Raw genomic sequence first — 19,775 nt, 5'->3', positions numbered from 1 at the left:
AAAAGTTTGGGCACCCCAAGAGATTTGACTTCTCAGAACTTTTACCAAGGTCTCAGACCTTAATTAGCTTGTTAGGGCTTTGGCTTGTTCACAGTCATCGTTAGGAAAGGCCAGGTGATGCCAATTTCAAAGCTTTATAAATACCCTGACTCCTCCAACCTTGTCCCAACAATCAGCAGCCATGGACTCCTCTAAGCAGCTGCCTCGCACTCTGAAAATTAAAATAAATGATGCCCACAAAGCAGGAGAAGGCTATAAGAAGATAGCAAAGCGTTTTCAGGTAGCCGTTTCCTCAGTTCGTAATGTAATTAAGAAATGGCAATTAACAGGAATGGTGGAGGTCAAGTTGAGGTCTGGAAGACCAAGAAAACTTTCCGAGAGAATTGCTTGTAGGATTGCTAGAAAAGCAAATCGAAACCCCCGTTTGATTGCAAAAGACCTTCAGGAAGATTTAGCAGACTCTGGAGTGGTGGTGCACTGTTCATATTCACATATATGACCTTCATAAAAGAGTCATCAGAAGAAAACCTTTCCTCTGTCCTCACCACAAAATTCAGCGTCAGAAGTTTGCAAAGGAACATCTAAGCAAGCCTGATGCATTTTGGAAACGAGTCCTGTGGACTGATGAAGTTAAAATAGAACTTTTTGGCTGCAATGAGCAAAGGTATGTTTGGAGGAAAAGGCTGCAGAATTTTATGAAAAGAACACCTCTCCAACTGTTAAGCACGGGGGTGGATTGATCATGCTTTGGGCTTGTGTTGCAGCCGGTGGCATTGGGGAGCATTTCACAGGTAGAGGGAAGAGTGAATTCAATCAAATACCAGCAAAATCTGGAAGCAAACATCGCACCGTCTGTAAGAAAGCTGAAGATGAAAAGAGGATGGCTTCTACAACAGGATAATGATCCTAAACACACCTCAAAATCCACAATGGACTACCTCAAGAGGTGCAAGCTGGAAGTTGTGCCATGGCCCTCACAGTCCCCTGACCTAAACATCATCAAAAATCTGTGGATAGACCTCAAAAGAGCAGTGCATGCAAGATGGCCCAAGAATCTCACAGAACTAGAAGCCTTTTGCAAGGAAGAATGGATGAAAATCCCCCAAACAAGAATTGAAAGACTCTTAGCTGTCTACAGAAAGCGTTTACAAGCTGGGATACTTGCCAAAGGGGGTGTTACTAAGTACTGACCATGCAGAGTGCCCAAACTTTTGCTTCGGGCCCTTTTCCTTTTTTTTTGTTATTTTGAAACTGTAAAAGATGGAAATAAAAAAGTAATCTTGCTTAAAGAAATGTGTCATCTTTAACTTTGTCTTTTGGAAATCAGGTCATCTTTTACTCACTTAGCTATTCACAGCAACAGAAATTTTGACCAGTGATGCTCAAACTTTTGCATGCTACTGTATGGATGAAATGCAGGAAAATGAGACAGGGTCAGAAGGGCAACTCGGTTGGCATAGATGAGCTGGACTGAAGGGCCTGTTTATATCCAGCATGACTTCACAATTCCTCCACTTTTGTGTCACCTACAAGCTTACCAATCAGACCAACTGCATTTACATTTAAACCATTAATAACAATTACAAACAGCAGGAACTCAGTACTGATTACTGCAGAAGTCCACTCATTACAGACCTCCAGTCTTATAAATGCTCCTGTAACACTTCCCTTTGTCTTCTATGGCCAGGTTAATTTGAGATTAAAATTTACAAACTTTCTGTGGATCTCAGACTTAATTTTATGGACCAGCCTATCCTCATCTTTGTCACCTTCTCAAAAAGCTGGGACATGATCTTCCCTGCAAGTGGTCATGCTGACTACCTCTAAGAACCTTTTTCTATAATTTCCCTACCATGATAGTTCTCACGGGCAGAGCTTGCCTGTACCTGTGCTGTACTGTTCCTTGTCCCTGGTGCCCTCCTTAAATAAAGGAACACAATTGATTATTTTCCATTCTGTGACCTTGTCTGTGGCTAAAGAAGATAAAGATCTCCAGCAATCTGCTCCTTTGCCTCTCTTGGTATGCTGAGGTAGTTCCAATTAGGTCCAAGTAATGTTTTTTTTCCAGAAGCTCAGCACCACCTCATGCTTAATAAGCCTAAGAATATCAACAATCTCTCCCGAATTTCAATATCATTTCCTTCTCTTTGGTGAATACCAGTGATAAGTTCCTCACCTGCTTCCTCTGGCTTGGTGCATAAATTCCCAGCCTCTTACTACTTAAAACGTCTTGGGATTCTTCACCATCCTACTTGCCAGAACACTGTGTGATCCCTGTTTCCTTTCATAATTCCTTTTTCTCTTGATATTTCTCAAAGGCAGTGTATAATTTCAGTTTTATTGGCCTCTGGGCCTTTTCCCTCTTTTTGACCAATCTCGCAATCTCTCTGTCATCCAAGGTTCCTGTCTTTTTGCCATCCTGATCTTTTGAGTTTGCCGGAACACACTGAAGAAAGTTAAGCAGGTTGGGTTTTCATTCCATGCCAGGTAGAAGAATGAAGGTATTTTGCTGAAGTATACGAGTGGGATTTTCAGTTTGTTACCCTCAGCGAAGGTATTTAGAACCAGGAGGCCAAGTTTTAGAATAAGGCATTACTTATTTAAAATCGCGTGAGAAGGAATTTCATCTCCAAGCTTTGGAAGTATAGTGGATTCCATTAATTGGGACACATCGGGATGAGTACATTTTGGCCCAATTAAGTGGCTGCCCTAATTAGCTGAAGCGTCATGAAAAAGTACAAAAAAAGATAAGCAACCGTTTAACTGAGAAACAAAATATGTATTTAATTAAATATGGAAAAGCATAGAAAACCTACAGCACAATACAGGCCCTTTGGCCCACAATGCTGTGCTGAACATGTACTTACTTTTGAAATTACCTAGGGTTATACATAGCCCTCTATTTTTCTAAGCTCCATATACCTGTCCAGGAGTCTCTTAAAAAAACCCTTTTGTATCCACCTCCACCACCATCAACAGCACACACTCACCACTTTCTGCATTTTTTTAAAAAAAAACTTACCCCTGACATCTCCTTTGTACCTACTACCAAGCACCTTAAAACTGTGCCCTCTTGTGTAAGCCATTTCAGCCCTGGGAAAAAGCCTCTGACTATCCACATGATCAATGCCTCTCATTACCTTGTACACCTCTATCAGGTCACCTCTCATCCTCCGCTGCTCCAAGGAGAAAAGGCCGAGTTCACCCAATCTATTCTCATAAGGCATGCTCCCCAGTCCAGGTAATATCCTTGTAAATCTCCTCTGCACCCTTTCTATGGCTTCCACATCCTTCCTGTAGTGAGGTGACCAGAACTGAGCACAGTACTCCAAGTGGGGTCTGACCAGTGTCCTACATATCTGTAATATTACCCCTCGGCTCTTGAACTCAATTCCAGGGTTGAGGAAGGCCAATGCACCGTATGCATTCTTAACCACTTAGTCAACCTACGCAGCAGCTTTGAGTGGCCTGTGGACTTGGACCCCAAGATCGTTCTGATCCTCCACACTGCCAAGGGTCTTACTATTAATTTCATTAAGTTTTCATTAAGTACTTAGTTATCTCCTCCGGTTTCGTACACATTTTACCATTATCACGCTTGATTGGTCCTGTTTCTTGCATCTTATCCTCTTGCTCTTCACCTACTTGTAGAATGCCTTGGGGTTTTCCTTAATCCTGTCCGTCAAGGCCTTCTCATGGCCTCTTCTGGCTCTCCTAATTTCATTCTTAAGCTTCTTCCTGCTAGCCTTATAATCTTCTAGATCTCTAACATTACCTAGCTGTCAGAACCTTTGGTAAGCTTTTCTTCTTGACTAGATTTTCAACAGCCTTTGTACACCACAGTTCCTGTAACCTACCATCCTTTCCCTGTCTCATTGGAACATACCTATGCAGAGCTCCACACAAATATCCCCTGAACATTTGCCACATTTCTGCTGTACGTTTCCCTGAGAACATCTGCTCCAAGTTTATGCTTCCAAGTTCCTACCTGATAGCTTCATATTTCTCCTCACTCCAATTAAACATTTTCCTAACTTGTCTGTTCCTATCCCTCTGCAATGCTATGGTAAAGGAGATAGAATTGTGATCACTATCTCTAAAATGCTCTCCCACTGAGAGCCCTGACACCTGACCAGGTTCATTTCCCAATACCAGATCAGGTACAGCCTTCTCTTCTTGCAGGTTTATCTACATATAGTGTTAAGAAACCTTCCTGAACACACCTGACAAACTCCACCCATCTAAACTCCTCACTCTAGGGAAATGCCAATCAATATTTGGGAAATTAAAATCTACCTCCACATCAACCCTGTTGCTTCCCCCAGGGAGGCAGTTTCTGCCCCCTCCCCCAAAAGTACTCAAACAGCAGTAGTACTGTTGTGACTACCTGCCTATAGCTCCTATCTATCTCCTCCTCACTTTCCCTGATCAAATGAAGGTTGTCAAGCTGCATCTCCAGTTCCCTAATGTGGTCCCTAAAGAGCTGCAGCTCAATGCACCTGGTGCAGATGTGGCCATCCGGGAGGCTGGGAGTCTCCCGGACATCCCTCATCCGACACCCAGAACAGAACACTGCTCAGTCGTGCCTTGATCAAACCACTGAAGAGAAAAAAATGAACAAGTTAGAACACCAGCAGAGCTACTGTAAAATGAAAGTGAATTAGTTCCTAATTGTTATTGACAGAGAAACTCGTCCAGTGAACACTGCTGTGATGTTTTGATTGACTGTAAATGAACAAAATCAGCACAGACACCTAGTGCAGATAATGGACGGCCTTCTGCTGGTGTCAAAACTTTCTGTGGTATTTTGGCAAGGGTTCTGATATTTTTTAAGTCAAAATAAAAAAACTAAATGATTAAAAATCACTTATTTTTCAATCAGTGTCTGTAGGCCCAAACAGACAATGACACAAGCACATGCAAGTGACACTATTTAAAATCTGTCCACTCTAATCACGATGAAGTGTCCAATTTGCACAAGTGCATGAACTGACGCTAGTTAGAAACTTTGGCAGCAGTCTCCTGTCCCAATCAAGCAGCTGAGTGTCCCAAATAAACTAAGGGAGTCCTGGCTATTTTCTCAATTAGCTTTTGTTCTTTAAAAGCTGTCCCAAGTAAGTGGCTGCCCTGGTTAACTGATGGTCGAACACCGCATCCCCTGTACTTGGGATGCTGTTCCCAGGACGTCTGTGAATATAATGCATGGTGGGGTGGACTGGCTGATATTTGAACAACGGGTGACTTGAGGGAGGAAGCAAGAAAATGATGCTGAGACCAAGGTTAGATCAGCTGTAATCTTAACAAATGGTAGAGCGGAGTCATGGGCCGTGGGACCTTGGTTTATATTGCTGTCACAGAAGGAGAAGTCCGGGTAATCTTCCCCCTGGCCTAGCCCCGCATCTCATTTGACCAGCCAGGGTGTGTGGGATCTTGTAGGGCGGCTTGTATCTGCATCCGGGTGAATGTCTGAGGGGAACACTGTGGCTTGTGAGTCTCCTTGCTGTCTAGGAGGTGATTTGAGTAGACCAACTGTGTTGGCACCATGCAGTCAGGTCCCATCCCACACCAGATTACTCTGTGATGAGGAATCCCATCTGTTGCCCAGTCGTGTTTTGAAGCTGAGAAAAGTGCCAGGCAGATGTAGTTTTCCATTTCTCTTTTAGGTGAACGATTGACTCTAATCTAGCTGTTCCATCCAAATGTCAGCTCCTACCCGGTCCCTACGGTGTGGAGCAGGCATCGTTCAGCAACCTTGCCCTGTTGGTGACTGGCCCTGGGTGTTGGTACCCTGCTCCATACACCTTCAGGGCTCAATATAACCTGACACCCTTTCTCAGTGGGGGGTAGGGGGAGTGGTGGAAGGTTCCAGATTCTCTCCTTTCTCAGTAATTGCTTCCTGATGATGCTGCTGACAGGCCTGGATCTGTTGTGCTGGAACTTCCCACTGGAAGCATTAATTCCTCTGTCTGCTTTCATATTGAACAGGTGATTTTTCTCATCCCCCCCCCCCCCCCCCCAAACCGCCAAAAGTGTTCTGGAGTACCAGCCCACAGCTGCCCGGGATCCTGGTATCCTGGGGGAGGGTCAGAACCAAACACCGTTTCAGTTTGCTGGACAGGGTTGCTCAGCACTGCCCTAATGCCCCTGTCTACCCTGGACACAGCCCTGACCAACCTACTGATCACTTGCTTTTCCAAGGCACTTTGTTACTGATTAACCAACTGACCACTGTGCTCCCGTCAGGCCCAGACTGGCCTTCGCTGAACTGAAGGACCGCTGCTCCAACTGTCAATGCCAGGATAATCTGACACAGGAGGAACAGTGGCCAAAGGAGGCGTTTGGCCTTGACCTGCCCCTCAGTTACGCGTTCTCCACCCATTATTTATCCAGAGGCAAGGCCGTCAACCTGTAGTCTGAGATACGGGTGGGGGGGGGTGGTGTCTGTGTGTGTGTGTGTGTGTGTGTGTGTGTGTGTGTGTGCGCACGTGCATGTATTTGAATCTACATTATTGAGCTACTTGTCCTATTCACAAGAGAGAGATTGCTCTATGGGTAGAAAAGCCTAGCCTCTTACATCTGGACCTTTCCAGACGTGGAAATCGTACAGTTACTCCGCCGCTGGGAAAATAATGTGGAATGTTATGTGTGCAAAGAGCAGAATCTGCCTTGGTCCCGGGCTGTCATACACATACATAATCCTTTAACGTTCACTCTCTGCTGGGCTGACATCTGACCTTCGACCATGGATGTCCCACCTTGGCGTTGTTGGTATTCAACCGTGGAGTAGAGACTCTGGCCTGACATCTATTCCTGTTCCTAAACCTCAAACTGACCCGTAACTCCCCTCTATATCCCCAAAACCAGCCTTATGAACCTAAAAATATAATTTTTAAAAACAAATGAGTCTGTCCATGCCCACCAATTGTACGCGCGTGGTCGTGGCGGTCCATGTGCCAGGCAGTTTAAAAAAAACAATGTGCAGATGCTGGGAACCCGAAATTAAAGCAGGAGCTGCTGTCACCTTGCAGCTGGCCAGCTAGTGTCTGGAAAGAGAAACAGGCAATGTGTTTGTGGTGAACTACATATACCTGTCTGGACACACCCCCTGCTGACTGCTCCTGTGGCTCCTCCCACAGACCCCTGTATAAAGGCGATTGAGGCTTGAGCCCGGCCTCTCAGTCTTCAGGATGTAGCATGGTGGTCAATTGCTGCTTGTTCTTTCTTCCAGTCGATAAGAGCCGATATCTCGCCTCACGTCTCAGAGAGTTATTGATGGTGCATCAGTGTTCTCATCTGCTGAATGTTTCCAGCATTTTCCTGTTTCAAGTACGGTGTTGTGATTCTGAGGTGCTTTGTCAATGGTTTACTGAGAACTTTCACATACATCACTTAACTGCAGCTCTGAGCAGCCAATTCAAAACCATGGTTCATTTGGCATTGATATGTAAGGATATAAAAGATTCCTGTCTCTGTGTTTGATTAAACTGCACTAAGTGATACTTTGTAAATGGATGGGAGGATAATTGTTCCTCTGCCCCTGGTTGTACGGAGATGGGCTCTGGGTAATGCTGATGACGGAGACAGTGCCCTTTCTTCCAGTATTGGGGAGAGGGGAATGCGCACCTGTATCACATGGTTACAGGGCTACCCATGGTACTCATGGCTACTGTGTGTGCGGATCTTGAGGATATTGATGCACAACATCGAGCACCCATGGGTGTTATGGGTGCAGCAGGTGTTTACGACTCTGGACTGGCTTTGTTCTGGGGTATCACCATGTTGTACCTTGCATGGGGGTCCACACTCTGTGTTGTGGGGGGATTTGGGACATTGGGTGGCAAAGAGCCATGGTGTGTGTGTTGGTGGGGTTGTGTGAGTCAGAACAATGCTCTGTACCCTAGCTGCAGCGTGACAGACTGCCCCTGGGGTAAACTCTTCCTCCCTCCCTAGTTTGTGCTTCTCTGTCTCTCCCCAGGTCAACACTAACTCTGCTCTTTCTCCCTCAGGACAGTCTGAAGCCAACCACCTTCACTGTGACCAACGTTCCCGGGTCAAAGGGAGTCAACCAGTTGGCCTCCAACACCTCTACCAACCTGCAGGTTAGCACTGGCCACAGCTTCCCCATCACCAACTATCTGGCTCCAGTTACCGCCATCACCAACAGCAATGGCACCGTCTTCAAACCAGCCGTCACCGGCACCTCTGGCAGCATGGTGCAGATCCCCAGCGGGTTCACTCTCATGTCAGGTGGGTGTGAACGACGGGCAGGGTGGCTCAGGGCTGGCAGCCTGTAGTGCTGAGCATGGTGGATGGGGTGTGCACCCTGTGGGCACAAGGGAAGGTTGAGAGCAGCGAAGGGTGGGCTGGGGGGGTGCCAGGGCAGCGTGCATGTTGATTGTGACTGTGGAATGGGGGAGGGAGGCTGTTGGAGCTGGTGCTGTGGGTCGGACAGTGTGGCGTGGATGTATGGATGTCAGTGAGGGTCAAGTAAGCCCACTCCCCTTCTCCCCCCTCTCCCCCCCCCCCCACCGTCTTCCCCCCCATGGGTGGAGAACTGGAAGGAGTTTAATCCATACAGATGTGAGGTGTTGGACTTGGGGAGGTCAAACACAGGAAAGTTTACAGTAAATAGTTGGGACTATTAGGAGCACTGATGTGATTCAAGTCCATAGCTCCCTGAAGGTGACGACTCCAGTGGATAGGGCGATAAAGAAGGCATATCATGTACTGGTCTTCGTTGGTCAGAGCTCTGAGCTGGGAAGTCAAGTTGCAGATGAGTGAAACTTCGGTCAGTTGTCATTCGGAGCATCGTAGGTCATTGTAATCACCACTATCAAAAGGATGAGAAGTTAAAGAGGGTGTGAGGAAGCTCTCCAGCATGTTGCTTGGATTGGAGTGTGTTAGCGCCAAGAGACTGGACAAACTTGAATTGTTTTCTCTGGAGCACTGGAGGGTGAGGGGAGACCTCAAATTTATGAGAGACATAGACCGGGTAGATAGACAGAGTCCTTTCCTAGTGTGGGAACATCAAATACCAGAGGACATAAGTTTACAGTAAGAAGTTTAAAAATGATGTAGAAAGCAAGATTTTGTATAATGAATGTTAGGTGCCTGGAATGGACTGCTAGGGGAGGTGATAAAATCAGATATACAATGTTTAAGAGGCTTTTAGTCCATAACTTTGCAGCCACTTACTTTAACACTCCTTGAATTGCCCAGAGTCAGTGTTCTGATCGGTTTGCCCAGAGGTTTTCCTCTACTGATGGAGATTAGTTCACATTCCCTCCCCTTTCCCTACAGCTTCTCAATTTTCCATCATGAATGATTTGCTGTAGAAGTAAAGACAATCAGAGACAAGTCCTTGGTAGTGCATCAGGTGATCGAGTGTTCCATTGCAGAGGTAGGGTTACGGTTGTGAACGATTGCATGGAAGTAGCTGTTTCTCTGTGGTGGTGTGGGACTTCAGGCTTCTGTACCTCCTGTCTGATGGTAGCTGAGGGAAGAGGACGTGAATCAGGTTGGGGGATCCGTGATGATAGCTGCTGCCTTGAGCCAGGGCTTTTTGTCGATAGTGGGGCAGGAGGACAGTGGCTGGGATGGGCCAGGCTGTCGTCCACTACCCCCTGCACCTGATTGCATTCCTGGATAAATTAGGGACTTCTAAGAAACTGTTAGGTACGCTCATCGATGATAGAAAGATGGAAGGGTACATAGGAGGGAAGTGTTAGATTGATCTCGGAGTATTTTAAATAGTTGTCACCATATCGTGAACTGTTGGGACTGTGCTGTGCTGTAGTGTTCTATGAATTGCCATACCAAGCTGTGCTTGATCTCCTGGTTTGGGATCTGTTAGTAACCCAGTTCCTCAGCTGCAGTGGTTGTAGGTTCCCTCAGTAAAGTTGTAGGGATTGGGGAGTGATTATACCCCCCCTCCCTCAGCGCCAAACACCCCCTCACTAACAGTGTGGCCCTGTGCCCCTCCCCCTGCCTGCCCCCAGCTGAGCTGCCTTCTTAGCTGCTCGGTTCACTGTCTGTTTTCCCTCTGACAGGCACGTCACTGCCAGGGACGCCCTCCATCCCGATCGGTCAGTTGCAGCAACACTCACTGACCATCCCGGGTCAGCAGGGTCAGATGATGAGCGGTCAGTCGCAGCCAGGACAGCAGACGGTCTTTCGCCTCCCGGCGTCCGCAGGCGGTCAGATTGTCTCCATCGCAGGCGAGTGTTGTTCCCAAGTGGGCAGCGGGAGGGACGTGGGGCTGAGCTAGGTCAGGGAGTGGATGGGAGCAGTGAAGAGAATCTCAGGCCTGTCCCACCATGGAGTCCTGGCCCTGCCCAGCAGAGTCCTGTACCGTGTGAACACTGAGGCCTCTGCACACATCAGCCTGTGACTCCCTGCCTCCTGTTTGATAGTGGGGCCTCCCTCTGAATAGAGTATCACCTCCTTTAGTGCCCACTCCCCCTCGACCAGCTGCCCGAAGGAAGAATTTCCATTTTTACCACTGCATTCTTGTGCTTGAGTTACACAGTCCTGTTGTAATACACGGTGCTGTATTTGCACGGCAAGATTCTAGTGTGATGTCTCTGACAGGTGCTGACTGCTGGAATCTCAGGGACTGGACCCAGAGCTGACTCTCCCAGTCTCCACAGAGCAGAGTCAAGCAACCAGGCATGCTGGGCTTGGATTTTTATTTGGCATGAGAAACGGCATCTTCAACTGGGTAGCACTGCACGGGAGTGTCAGCCTCGTTTATTTGCTCGAGTCAGGAGCGGGAGCCTGGTACAATGAGAAGGCACCACTGGGCTCGGCATAAAAACAAAATACTGGAAATGGCCAGTCAGCATTCACGGAGAGAGGAGCAGTCAACGTTTCGAGTCAGGGACCCTGTGTCTGTTTGTCAGAAAGGAGCGTCCTGATTCCTGCAGACATTGAACATCCAGACATTGGGTTCAAACCCCTCCCTCGGGCACTGAGTTTAACTGCAGTCTGGAATCATGAGTCAGGCAGTGTCAGAAATGCCACTGCTCCTCTGAAACCTCAGCCCACAGCTGCAGGGAGGATGTAATTGGAGTGGAGAGGACGCAGAGGAGATTCACCAGTGTGTGGCCTGGCATGGAATGGTTCAGTCGGTCATGAGAGACTGGGTTTGTTTTCTTTTGTGGTGGAAGAGGCTCGGGTGGGGGTGACCTGATGGCGAGCTGAAAGTTACGAGTGATACAGTTAGGGCAGATGAGCCTGGTGCCGAGGAAATTAAAACCAGTTGACAGAGGGGGTTTGGAAAAGATTTGAAGAAATTTTTGTTACATCTGAGGGCAGTTAATACCTGGAATTCGCTGCTTGAGGGAGTGGTTTGGGCAGAGACTCGCTGTTTCATGTTCCACCACAGCAGTGGGCCTCGTGTAGGGAAATGTCATTTGTGCAGACAGGTGCTCGATGGGCTGAAGGCCCGTTTCTGTGCCTGTGGGAATGGAAGGGCCACAATCATTGTCACACTGCATGAAAACAGGCCCTTAGGCCCATCTCGTCCAAAATTCCCCTCTAAGCATGTCCCATTTACCTGTATTTATCCTGTATCCATTTAAACTTTTCCTATACATGTACCTATATAAATTATTAATGTACCTGCAACAACCACTTCTTCTGGTAGTTCATTCCAGACACTGACCACCCTATAAGTGAAATAATTGTTCCTCTGATCCCTGTTAAATCTCTTCCTTCTCACTTTAAATCTGTAACCTCTAGTCTTTGATTCCCCCAATACTGCAAAATCAGACTGCAACCATTGACCCATTCTGTGTTCTTGGTGATTTTATACAGGCAGCAAAGCCAGGCCAGGTGTGCACTCCTTGCCCGGAGACTGAGAGTTTTGTTCTCGAGGAAACACCTGACAGTTTTGATTGAAGTATTTAAGATCATGGAGGATTCATTTAGAGCAGTGGGGTACTTGCATTCCTTGCTTAATGGCATTGATCCATGGCATAAAAAAGGTTGAAAGTCCCTGATTTAGGGTACAGAGAGGCTATTTTCAGTGGCTGGGTTGAAATGCTAAGTGCACAGGTTGAAGGTAAGTGACTAGCAGATCTGAGGGAACTGAGAGAATGTTTCTGAAAGCAATTATTTGAGGGGTGATTGATAAGTTCATGACCTAAGGTTGAAGGCGTGAATTTTAGAAAACCTAGCACATTTATTTTTCAACATAGTCCCCTCCTACATTTACACAATTAGTCCAGCGGTCGTGGAGCATACGGATCCCTTCTTTGTAGAAGTGGTCCACAGCAGGGGTGATTGATAAGTAAGGGAGAAGGAGATGAGTTATACAGCTCTCAGTACTTGCACATGCAGATCAATTCTTTGAGTAATTGTGCAGAAAGTTTGAAGTTAATAACTCATCTTCTACCTTAGGCCACGAACTTATCAGACAGGCTCAGGCTCAGGAGGAACTCACCCCTCTGTGGTTTCACTTTACAATTCTAAAGGCATGTGAGCTTTGAACAGCAGAAGAGATGTTGATTGTGCATAGATAAGAAAGGTTTAGCTGATATGTTGTGCAAGTGCAGGACATATACTGTGCAATGGAAGGGTGTACAGAGTCTGAACGGAGTGCATATCCAGGGGGCATGTGGGGTACGTAAGGAGTGTGGTGTGAGTTCGTGCGTCGGACTTGTGCAGTTTGTGCCTGTCAGCGCTTCTGCTTTCCTGTTGTGTTGATGTGTGACGGAGGATGGAGTGAAAAGCCATGGAGTTTAGGAGTGCATCATCCCAGGCTACGTGCCCTCTTGGGGACAGGCCATGCCTGGGAGGAGGTGTCATTCCTGATGGCTGCTCAGCTGCCTTTTTCTCTGCCTAGGAGGTGCCATGGCCCAGCAGGTCCCCTTGCAGACGATCCAGCTGCACCAGTCGCCGGCACAGGTCAGTGTGCATCAGTCAACACAGCACACGGCCACCATCAGTGACAGCAACTCCGAGATCTCTCAGGCCTCAACGAGCGGGACAAGTAAGGACTGCTGCCTGCACCTTCTCTTTGCTGTCCCAACACCCCGCAAATATAGACTTTGACTAAACCCATATTCCCTCTCCCACTCCCTTCATGCTCTCTGCCCCTGGGCCCAACACACCTTTCCTATCCTCCTTCCTGAAAATCTGCTCACCTCCCCCAAGCTGTCTACTCCATCGCACACTGCCATTCTTCCCATTGTTACTCCCTCCATTCTCCCACCTGCTGTTACTCCTCTCCCCACACTTTCAACCCTATCCCTTCTCCATTCCCCCCTTCTAACATACTTGCCCTCGCTGTCTTCCCAGCCCTCCTGCATTCTCTACTGTCCAGCTACCACACCCTCTCCCAACCCTGCACCCCTTCCCCCCCACCCCTGCCCCAGCCCTTCTTTCTGAATTACGAGTCCGTGATCATTTCCGTTCACTCTTGTTCCATCAGTGACGCTGCCAGCAACAATCGTCACTTCATCTGCACCCACTTCAATGGCCAGTCATGTGATGTACCCGAGTCCCCACGGTACGGTTATGTACACGTCCAGCCCCAGCCTGTCGGACGGACTTGCTGTTCTCAATGCCTTTTCGCAGCCATCTTCGGGGATGCAAGTATCGCACAGCCAGATGCAGGAGCAGGGTAAGGTGGTCCGAGAGGTGGCGGTGTCGAGTAGAGAGGACTTACTGTGATGGTTCTGCCTCTGTTGACAATGTTATCCCTGTAGTTTGGGTTCAGATGCTCCTGCCAATGCAGTTATTATTTTAATTTATTCATTTTTTGGGATCTGGACATGATTGGTAAAACCAGCATTTACAGACCATCCCTAATTAGGCTTGAGAAGGTAAGGTTGAGCCACCTTCTCAAACTATTGCAATCCCTGTGGTGACGACGCTCCCACAGAACTGTTTGGGAGACATTGCCAGGGTTTTGATCCAGTTATATTGACCAATACACTGATGTGTTTCTAAATGATGTTTGTAAATTCAGTATTTCCTCACAAGACAGAATGGGGGTATTTCCACTTGCCAAGTCTAACCTGATCACATCGGAACTCCATTTCCAAAGTAATTTTCCCCTTCCAAATTCTGCCACTTACCTGCATAGTGAGGGGGCAATTTACAAAAGCCAGTTAACTTGCTGACATGTGCACCTTTGGGACGTTGGAGGAAATCCGGATGGGAAAATGTGTGATCTCCACATGGGCAGAACTGGAGGTTGGGATCAAGTGCAGATAGTTGGAGCCGTGAGTGAATGGCTCTACCAGCTTTGCCTGGGTGAGAGGGACTTACAGGTGGTGTGTCCCTGACGGATGTAGTTGGGGAAGGGCTGCCATTTGATGGACAGATGTCTGACAGAAGGTAAAAGTTTGGGATAATGCAAAGATGCCAGGCTGAAGGTGAACGATCAGGCCCATGCACAGCTTATCAACCTGAGACTATGTTAGGCATATGTGCAGATGTTGGAAGGAAGGTGAGAGGTTAGGTCTATGTTCAGGATGTCAGAAGGAAGGTGAGAGGTCAGGTCCATGTGCAGTACGTCAGAAGGAAGGTGAGAGGTCAGGTCCATGTGCAGTACGTCAGAAGGAAGGTGAGAGGTCAGGTCCATGTGCAGTACGTCAGAAGGAAGGTGAGAGGTCAGGTCCATGTGCAGTACGTCAGAAGGAAGGTGAGAGGTCAGGTCCATGTGCAGTACGTCAGAAGGAAGGTGAGAGGTCAGGTCCATGTGCAGTACGTCAGAAGGAAGGTGAGAGGTCAGGTCCATGTGCAGTACGTCAGAAGGAAGGTGAGAGGTCAGGTCCATGTGCACAGGAGGTCTGACCACAAATGGAGGGTCAGGCATAGGACACCAACTCAGTTAAAAACAGGAAGACAGCAGACAAATTGGCGATTGCTGTGGACTTGACCTTGAAAAGTCTGAATCTATTACTAAAATGAAGAATAGTTCAGGAATGATATTAACAATTACTCCTCAGACTGGATGTGGCAGCAACCAGCTGCCCTTCTACCTGGACACCACACAAAGGGAACTTGTTGATTTGTTGGTGACCACTACATTAATTGTCCTTTAATTGAACTGGTGTGGCTAGAATTAACAACATTGGGGAGGGGCCACTGGGGTCGTTTCTCAGCAGCTGTCTAACTGTGCTGGTCAGTGGTCTGACTCTCTGTCCGTTGGTCCACAGTGGTATTTTGTGAAGTGTGCTGACAGTTGTGGTAGTGATGTAGTTGGTGAGGGTTATTACTGAGTTGGATACTCAGTTTAGCAGTCTAAGATAAGTAAGAAGTGGACAGGATGTGAGAGTGGGCTTGGTGACAGGGAAGGAAGATTTGAACATGTTTGGTCTGTGTTATGAAATCTAGCGGAGGAAGAATTGGGCACTGTTTATTTCGATGAGAGTCTCAGATATAGATGAAGGGAGTGAGTTTAGGCTCTGGTGAAGTGGGAAATTAGAGGTGGCGATCGTCAGAGTTGGGAGTTGGTCTGGTACTGGGACTCGAGGTACAAGGATGATGTGCCCTGACTGGGTGTGTTTGCTGCTTGCTGTCTCTTGCAGGTGGTGTACCTCAGGTTGTGTTGACTGCTCCCACGGGCACTGTCCAAATCCCACTGTCAGCTGTCCAGCTCCACCAGGTACGTTGCACACGGACAGCCATCCGCGGGGAGCAAGGGTGGGCTCTCCCTCGTTAACACTCTCACACTCGTGCTGTCATCCTGAAAGAAGGTTTGGAGGTGTTATTCTCCATTTAGGTGTCTTGTTACCAGCTGACAGTGACGGCCAGTAGCTGGCCAGAGAAACACAAATGGCCAGTGCTACTACTAGTTTCTGGGCTGAAATATTAGTGAATGGCAATTGTTAAACTGAAAAGTCTCCCATCCCAGAGAGTCAGGGAACCATTTACATTGCACACACAGGCTGATCATGTCTGACAGTACTGGGTCACAGAATGGGGACAGAGCCCAGGGTGAGAACTAGCAGCAGTGAAAAACCAAAACAGTTACCGGTGGATCCCAGTCGTAAAGGGGCGGGGTGATCCCAGGCTTCACTAGAGAAGGTTGGGGTAGGAGGAGAGCACAGGGTTAATGGGAGGGATAGTTGTGTGATCCCAGAACCTGAATCTGCTGGAGCTGGGGGTAGTTAGTTGCTGGGTGATCCATGGGCCTGGAACTGGGTGGGTGGATGTTAGCTGATCCCAGGACTCAGACCCGATGGAGTTGGGGGTGGGGTGGCTGAGTGAGCTCTGGCCTGGGTCCTGGTGGGTGTCGGGTGACTCTGAGGCCAGATTTGAAGGAAGGTGTCGGTGGAGGGAGTGTTACCTCATCTCAGGGCTCAGACCCCTGAGAGGGAAGAGTGTTGCCTGATGTCAAACCAGGAACCGACTGCTGTCCTCTTTCTTTCCCCCCACAGATGACAGTGATTGGCCAACAATCCAGCACTGGTAGTCTGACAGAGCTTCAGGTGAGCAGCCTGGAGACCACACACAACAACAAGCTGGCCCAGAATGACTGACGACTGCTGGCAAGGACCCAAGAGGAGCACCATCTATTTAAACTAGAAACTGCCTGCTATATTTATTTATTTTTGCTTCCCTCAGCCCTGCTTTATTCAGAAAGAATGAATGGAGCTTTTTTCTAAATCAATGTGAAATTATTGACTGCCTGAGGTTTATCTTTTTTCATAATTGAAAGCGATTTGCACGCTGTGGACCCACATCAGGCTTCAGCCAAAGATTCACACTGTTGTGAAGGCCGTGTAAATACAACCTCACTCCTCTCCCTGCTCCTTGGAGGGACAAAGTCTTCTGACAAAACTTTGTTGCAGATGTGTCTAGTTTTGTGGCAACTCAGCTTTTAGCTACAGATTTTGAATGTGGCTGGGTGGGGACTGTGTCCAGGCCTGGATCTGTCTGGTTCTCTTGGATTTTTGGTGCCTGCCCTCTGGGCTACAGTTTAACTTTGCAGAATATGGGCACTGAAGTTTCCACAATTCTCTCTCAACAATTATTTTGTTGTTATATTTGTACTGAAAATAAAATTGTTGGAGGGATCTATGTGTGTGTATAATATATGTATGTTTCTGTGTATTTTATATATATATGTGTATATGAAATACACACATATAATATACACATATGCACACGTGTGCTCATGTATACATACCCACACACACAGAAGTATTTAGAATATGCTTTTAATTGAAATTATGTGAATTTTGATTGGTAATTTGTATTAAATTGGTTGACCTATTGGAGTGGCCATTTGGTGGGGGGGACAGACGGGAAACAGGGTCAATGGTCTCATCCTTGCAGCAGAGGTGTGTAAATAAGGCACTTACTGCTGCTGGTGGTTTCCAGTGACTGAAACCCAGCTGGAAGAAGCAGCCAAGCACACAGTACGGCAGCATTGATCAGATTGGCTGCGTATCCCCATTGCAAGATAGGGGTAGGATCCAAATTGGATACAAGCCTTCCCATCTCCCCCACACCCAACAACAGTCAGGTAAATGAGATTGGCTACTCAGATGTATAGGGGCATCTTGGGGTTCTAGTCCATAGCTCCCTGAAAGTGGCTGCACAAGGTAATAGGGCATAAAGAAGGCATATAGCATGCTTTCCTTCATCACTGAAATTATTAAGTTCAAGTCAGGAGTATTTAATTCAGTTCAGGTTGCTCCATTATAAGAAGAATGTAATGGCTTTGAAGAGGATGCAGAAGAGGTTTACCAGGATGCTACCTGGATTAGAGAGCAGGTGCTATAAGGCAAGGTTGGACAAACTTGGTTTTCTCTGGAACAATGAAGGCTGATAGAAGTTTATAAGATTATGAGAGGCACAGATAAACAGCTGATAACTTTTTCCCCAGGGTCATAATGTCTAATATAGAGGGCATGAATTTAAGGTGAGGTGGGGGGGGTAAGTTCCAAGGAGATGTGCGGGGCAGGTATTTTTTACCACAGCAAATGATGGTGCTTGGAGCAGGCTACCAGGTCTGCTGTTGGACACAGATATGATCGAGGCCTTTAAGAGGCTCTTAGATAAGCACAGGAATGTGCAGAGAGTGTAGGGGTGTAGATCATCTGCAGCCAGAAGGAATTGATGTAATTAAGCATCATTAGCTTAATTAGGGGCTGAATAGCCTACCCTTGTACTGTATCATTTGATATTCTAAATCCTCCCCCCTACTCTCTTGTGCTGTAATATTTGATGTTCTAAATCCCCCTCCATGAGAAGAGAGCAACAATGGGATTGGTTGCAGTTTGTGCTCATTTGGGCAAAGGCAGGATCAGTATTGGTTGTGTTTCACTCCACCCACTTTAAGGAGTAGTGTTAAGATTAGTTGCATTTCCTCTTTTGAGCAGGACAGGAACAAGGCTGGCTATAAAGTTGAGTGCAAGAAGTCTAGCTTATAGTCTGCTTGTCCTTGGTGTCCCAGCTATTGGATGTAGAATTATAATTTAGTGTTCTAAAGTCTCATTCAGGCCCCTGTGAGAGGGAAGACCCTGGGTTGGTCTTTGCCTGGGATAAAAGAGTAGGCACTTGCACAGACCTCTCGCTGCATGAGATTTTGATCATGATTTGTATCTGTGTTTGGAGGATTGGTGATCCTGGAAGTCCCCTGCTACTTGTATCATAATTTGTTGAATGAACTGATAAGCTGATCAATATGGTGGGCAGGAAAGTTGCTGCTACTGTGAAGCTTGTAGCCTGGGAGGGATCATTCATCATGCAGTTGAAAGGGAGGGGTAAGGCTGACTCTTGATGACTGGGCTGCTGAGCAGCAACTCTGGCATTCCCCCATCCCAACACGACGTGCTTGTGGGGTAATCTGCTTCTGTGCACCCACTGCCCAAGATACCAGCCTTGAAACCATGGCCACTGACCTGTTCCTGGCACCTGACTTTCCCTGCCTTTCTTGGCTCCTTCAGTGATTGGCCCCATTGCAAGCTGCTGCTTTTTTGGTGCTATGAAGGGAGGCGTTTTCATAGGAAGCGGCCACTACTTTTTATAAAATGCCTTGAAAGAGAGAGTTTATTTTTATAGGTGTTTATTCAGTATTTATGTATTACAGAGAAGATGAGAAAAACACTTGTAAATTGTATTTGCAGTTTTTATGTGTATGAGTTTGTATCACGCGGGGCAGGGGAGGGCTGTGTGTTTTTTAACAAATTTTTTCACAGTATAAAACTATTGCCATGAGTTGCAATTTAAGGAGCGGTGTGTGTCACCAAGCAGATGGTTCCCTGACATGCCTGATTTTGGTGTGATTTACACGGTGAAAGCTTTTTAATAAAAGAAACAAATTTTTATTGTTTTGTTTTCACAGTGTTTGGATTCCATTTATTCTTTGGAAGCTTTGTGCATACAAAGAGTACCGTGTACAGATACAGAGTTAAAAGTTGACTTGAAATAAATTGAATATGTAGCCTGTTGTGTGACCTCAGCACTCTCGCCCCCATTGCCCTCACCATGTGCATAGGTGCACATGTCCACTTTGAGTATCATCTGCAGAGATTTTCCGGGTTTAGTATCTCTGACACTTCCCTCTCTGGGTCTCTGCCTCCATTTGGATTGGAGGACATGTTCCATAAGGAGAGGCTGGACAAGTTTGGGTTGTTTTCTCTGGAGTAGAAGAGGCTGAAGTGAGACCTATAGAAGTTTACAATAGTCACATGGAGGAGATACATGGTGACTTTTCCCTAGGGTCAAAATGTCTGATACTAGAGGGAATACATTTAAAGTGGGGGGGGGGGAGGGTGAGTTGAAAGGAGGTGTGTGGGATAAACTTATTT

At 47.0% G+C, this 19,775-nt stretch overlaps 1 protein-coding gene across 3 annotated transcripts in view; it reads left to right on the top strand.

Moving 5' to 3' along the window:
* LOC132400979 (serum response factor-like) overlaps positions 1 to 19,306 on the top strand; it is a 66,734-nt gene extending 47,428 nt beyond the window's left edge. For 2 of the 3 annotated variants that reach the window (XM_059982635.1, XM_059982632.1), the window contains exons 3-8: positions 8,007 to 8,247; positions 10,050 to 10,217; positions 12,848 to 12,994; positions 13,436 to 13,627; positions 15,543 to 15,619; positions 16,395 to 19,306. In XM_059982635.1, coding sequence (XP_059838618.1) covers positions 8,007 to 8,247; positions 10,050 to 10,217; positions 12,848 to 12,994; positions 13,436 to 13,627; positions 15,543 to 15,619; positions 16,395 to 16,496 — 927 coding nt within the window. In that variant the 3' untranslated portion in view covers positions 16,497 to 19,306. The remainder of the gene's footprint in view (positions 1 to 8,006; positions 8,248 to 10,049; positions 10,218 to 12,847; positions 12,995 to 13,435; positions 13,628 to 15,542; positions 15,620 to 16,394) is intronic. The other variant, XM_059982633.1, reaches the window with a different exon arrangement.
* Positions 19,307 to 19,775: the final 469 nt, after the last annotated feature.

Source organism: Hypanus sabinus, chromosome 10 (assembly GCF_030144855.1).
Source record: "Hypanus sabinus isolate sHypSab1 chromosome 10, sHypSab1.hap1, whole genome shotgun sequence".
Lineage (NCBI taxonomy): Eukaryota > Metazoa > Chordata > Chondrichthyes > Myliobatiformes > Dasyatidae > Hypanus > Hypanus sabinus.
Note: the sequence above shows the minus strand (reverse complement) of the source record. Positions and strands in the feature narration are given on the sequence as shown.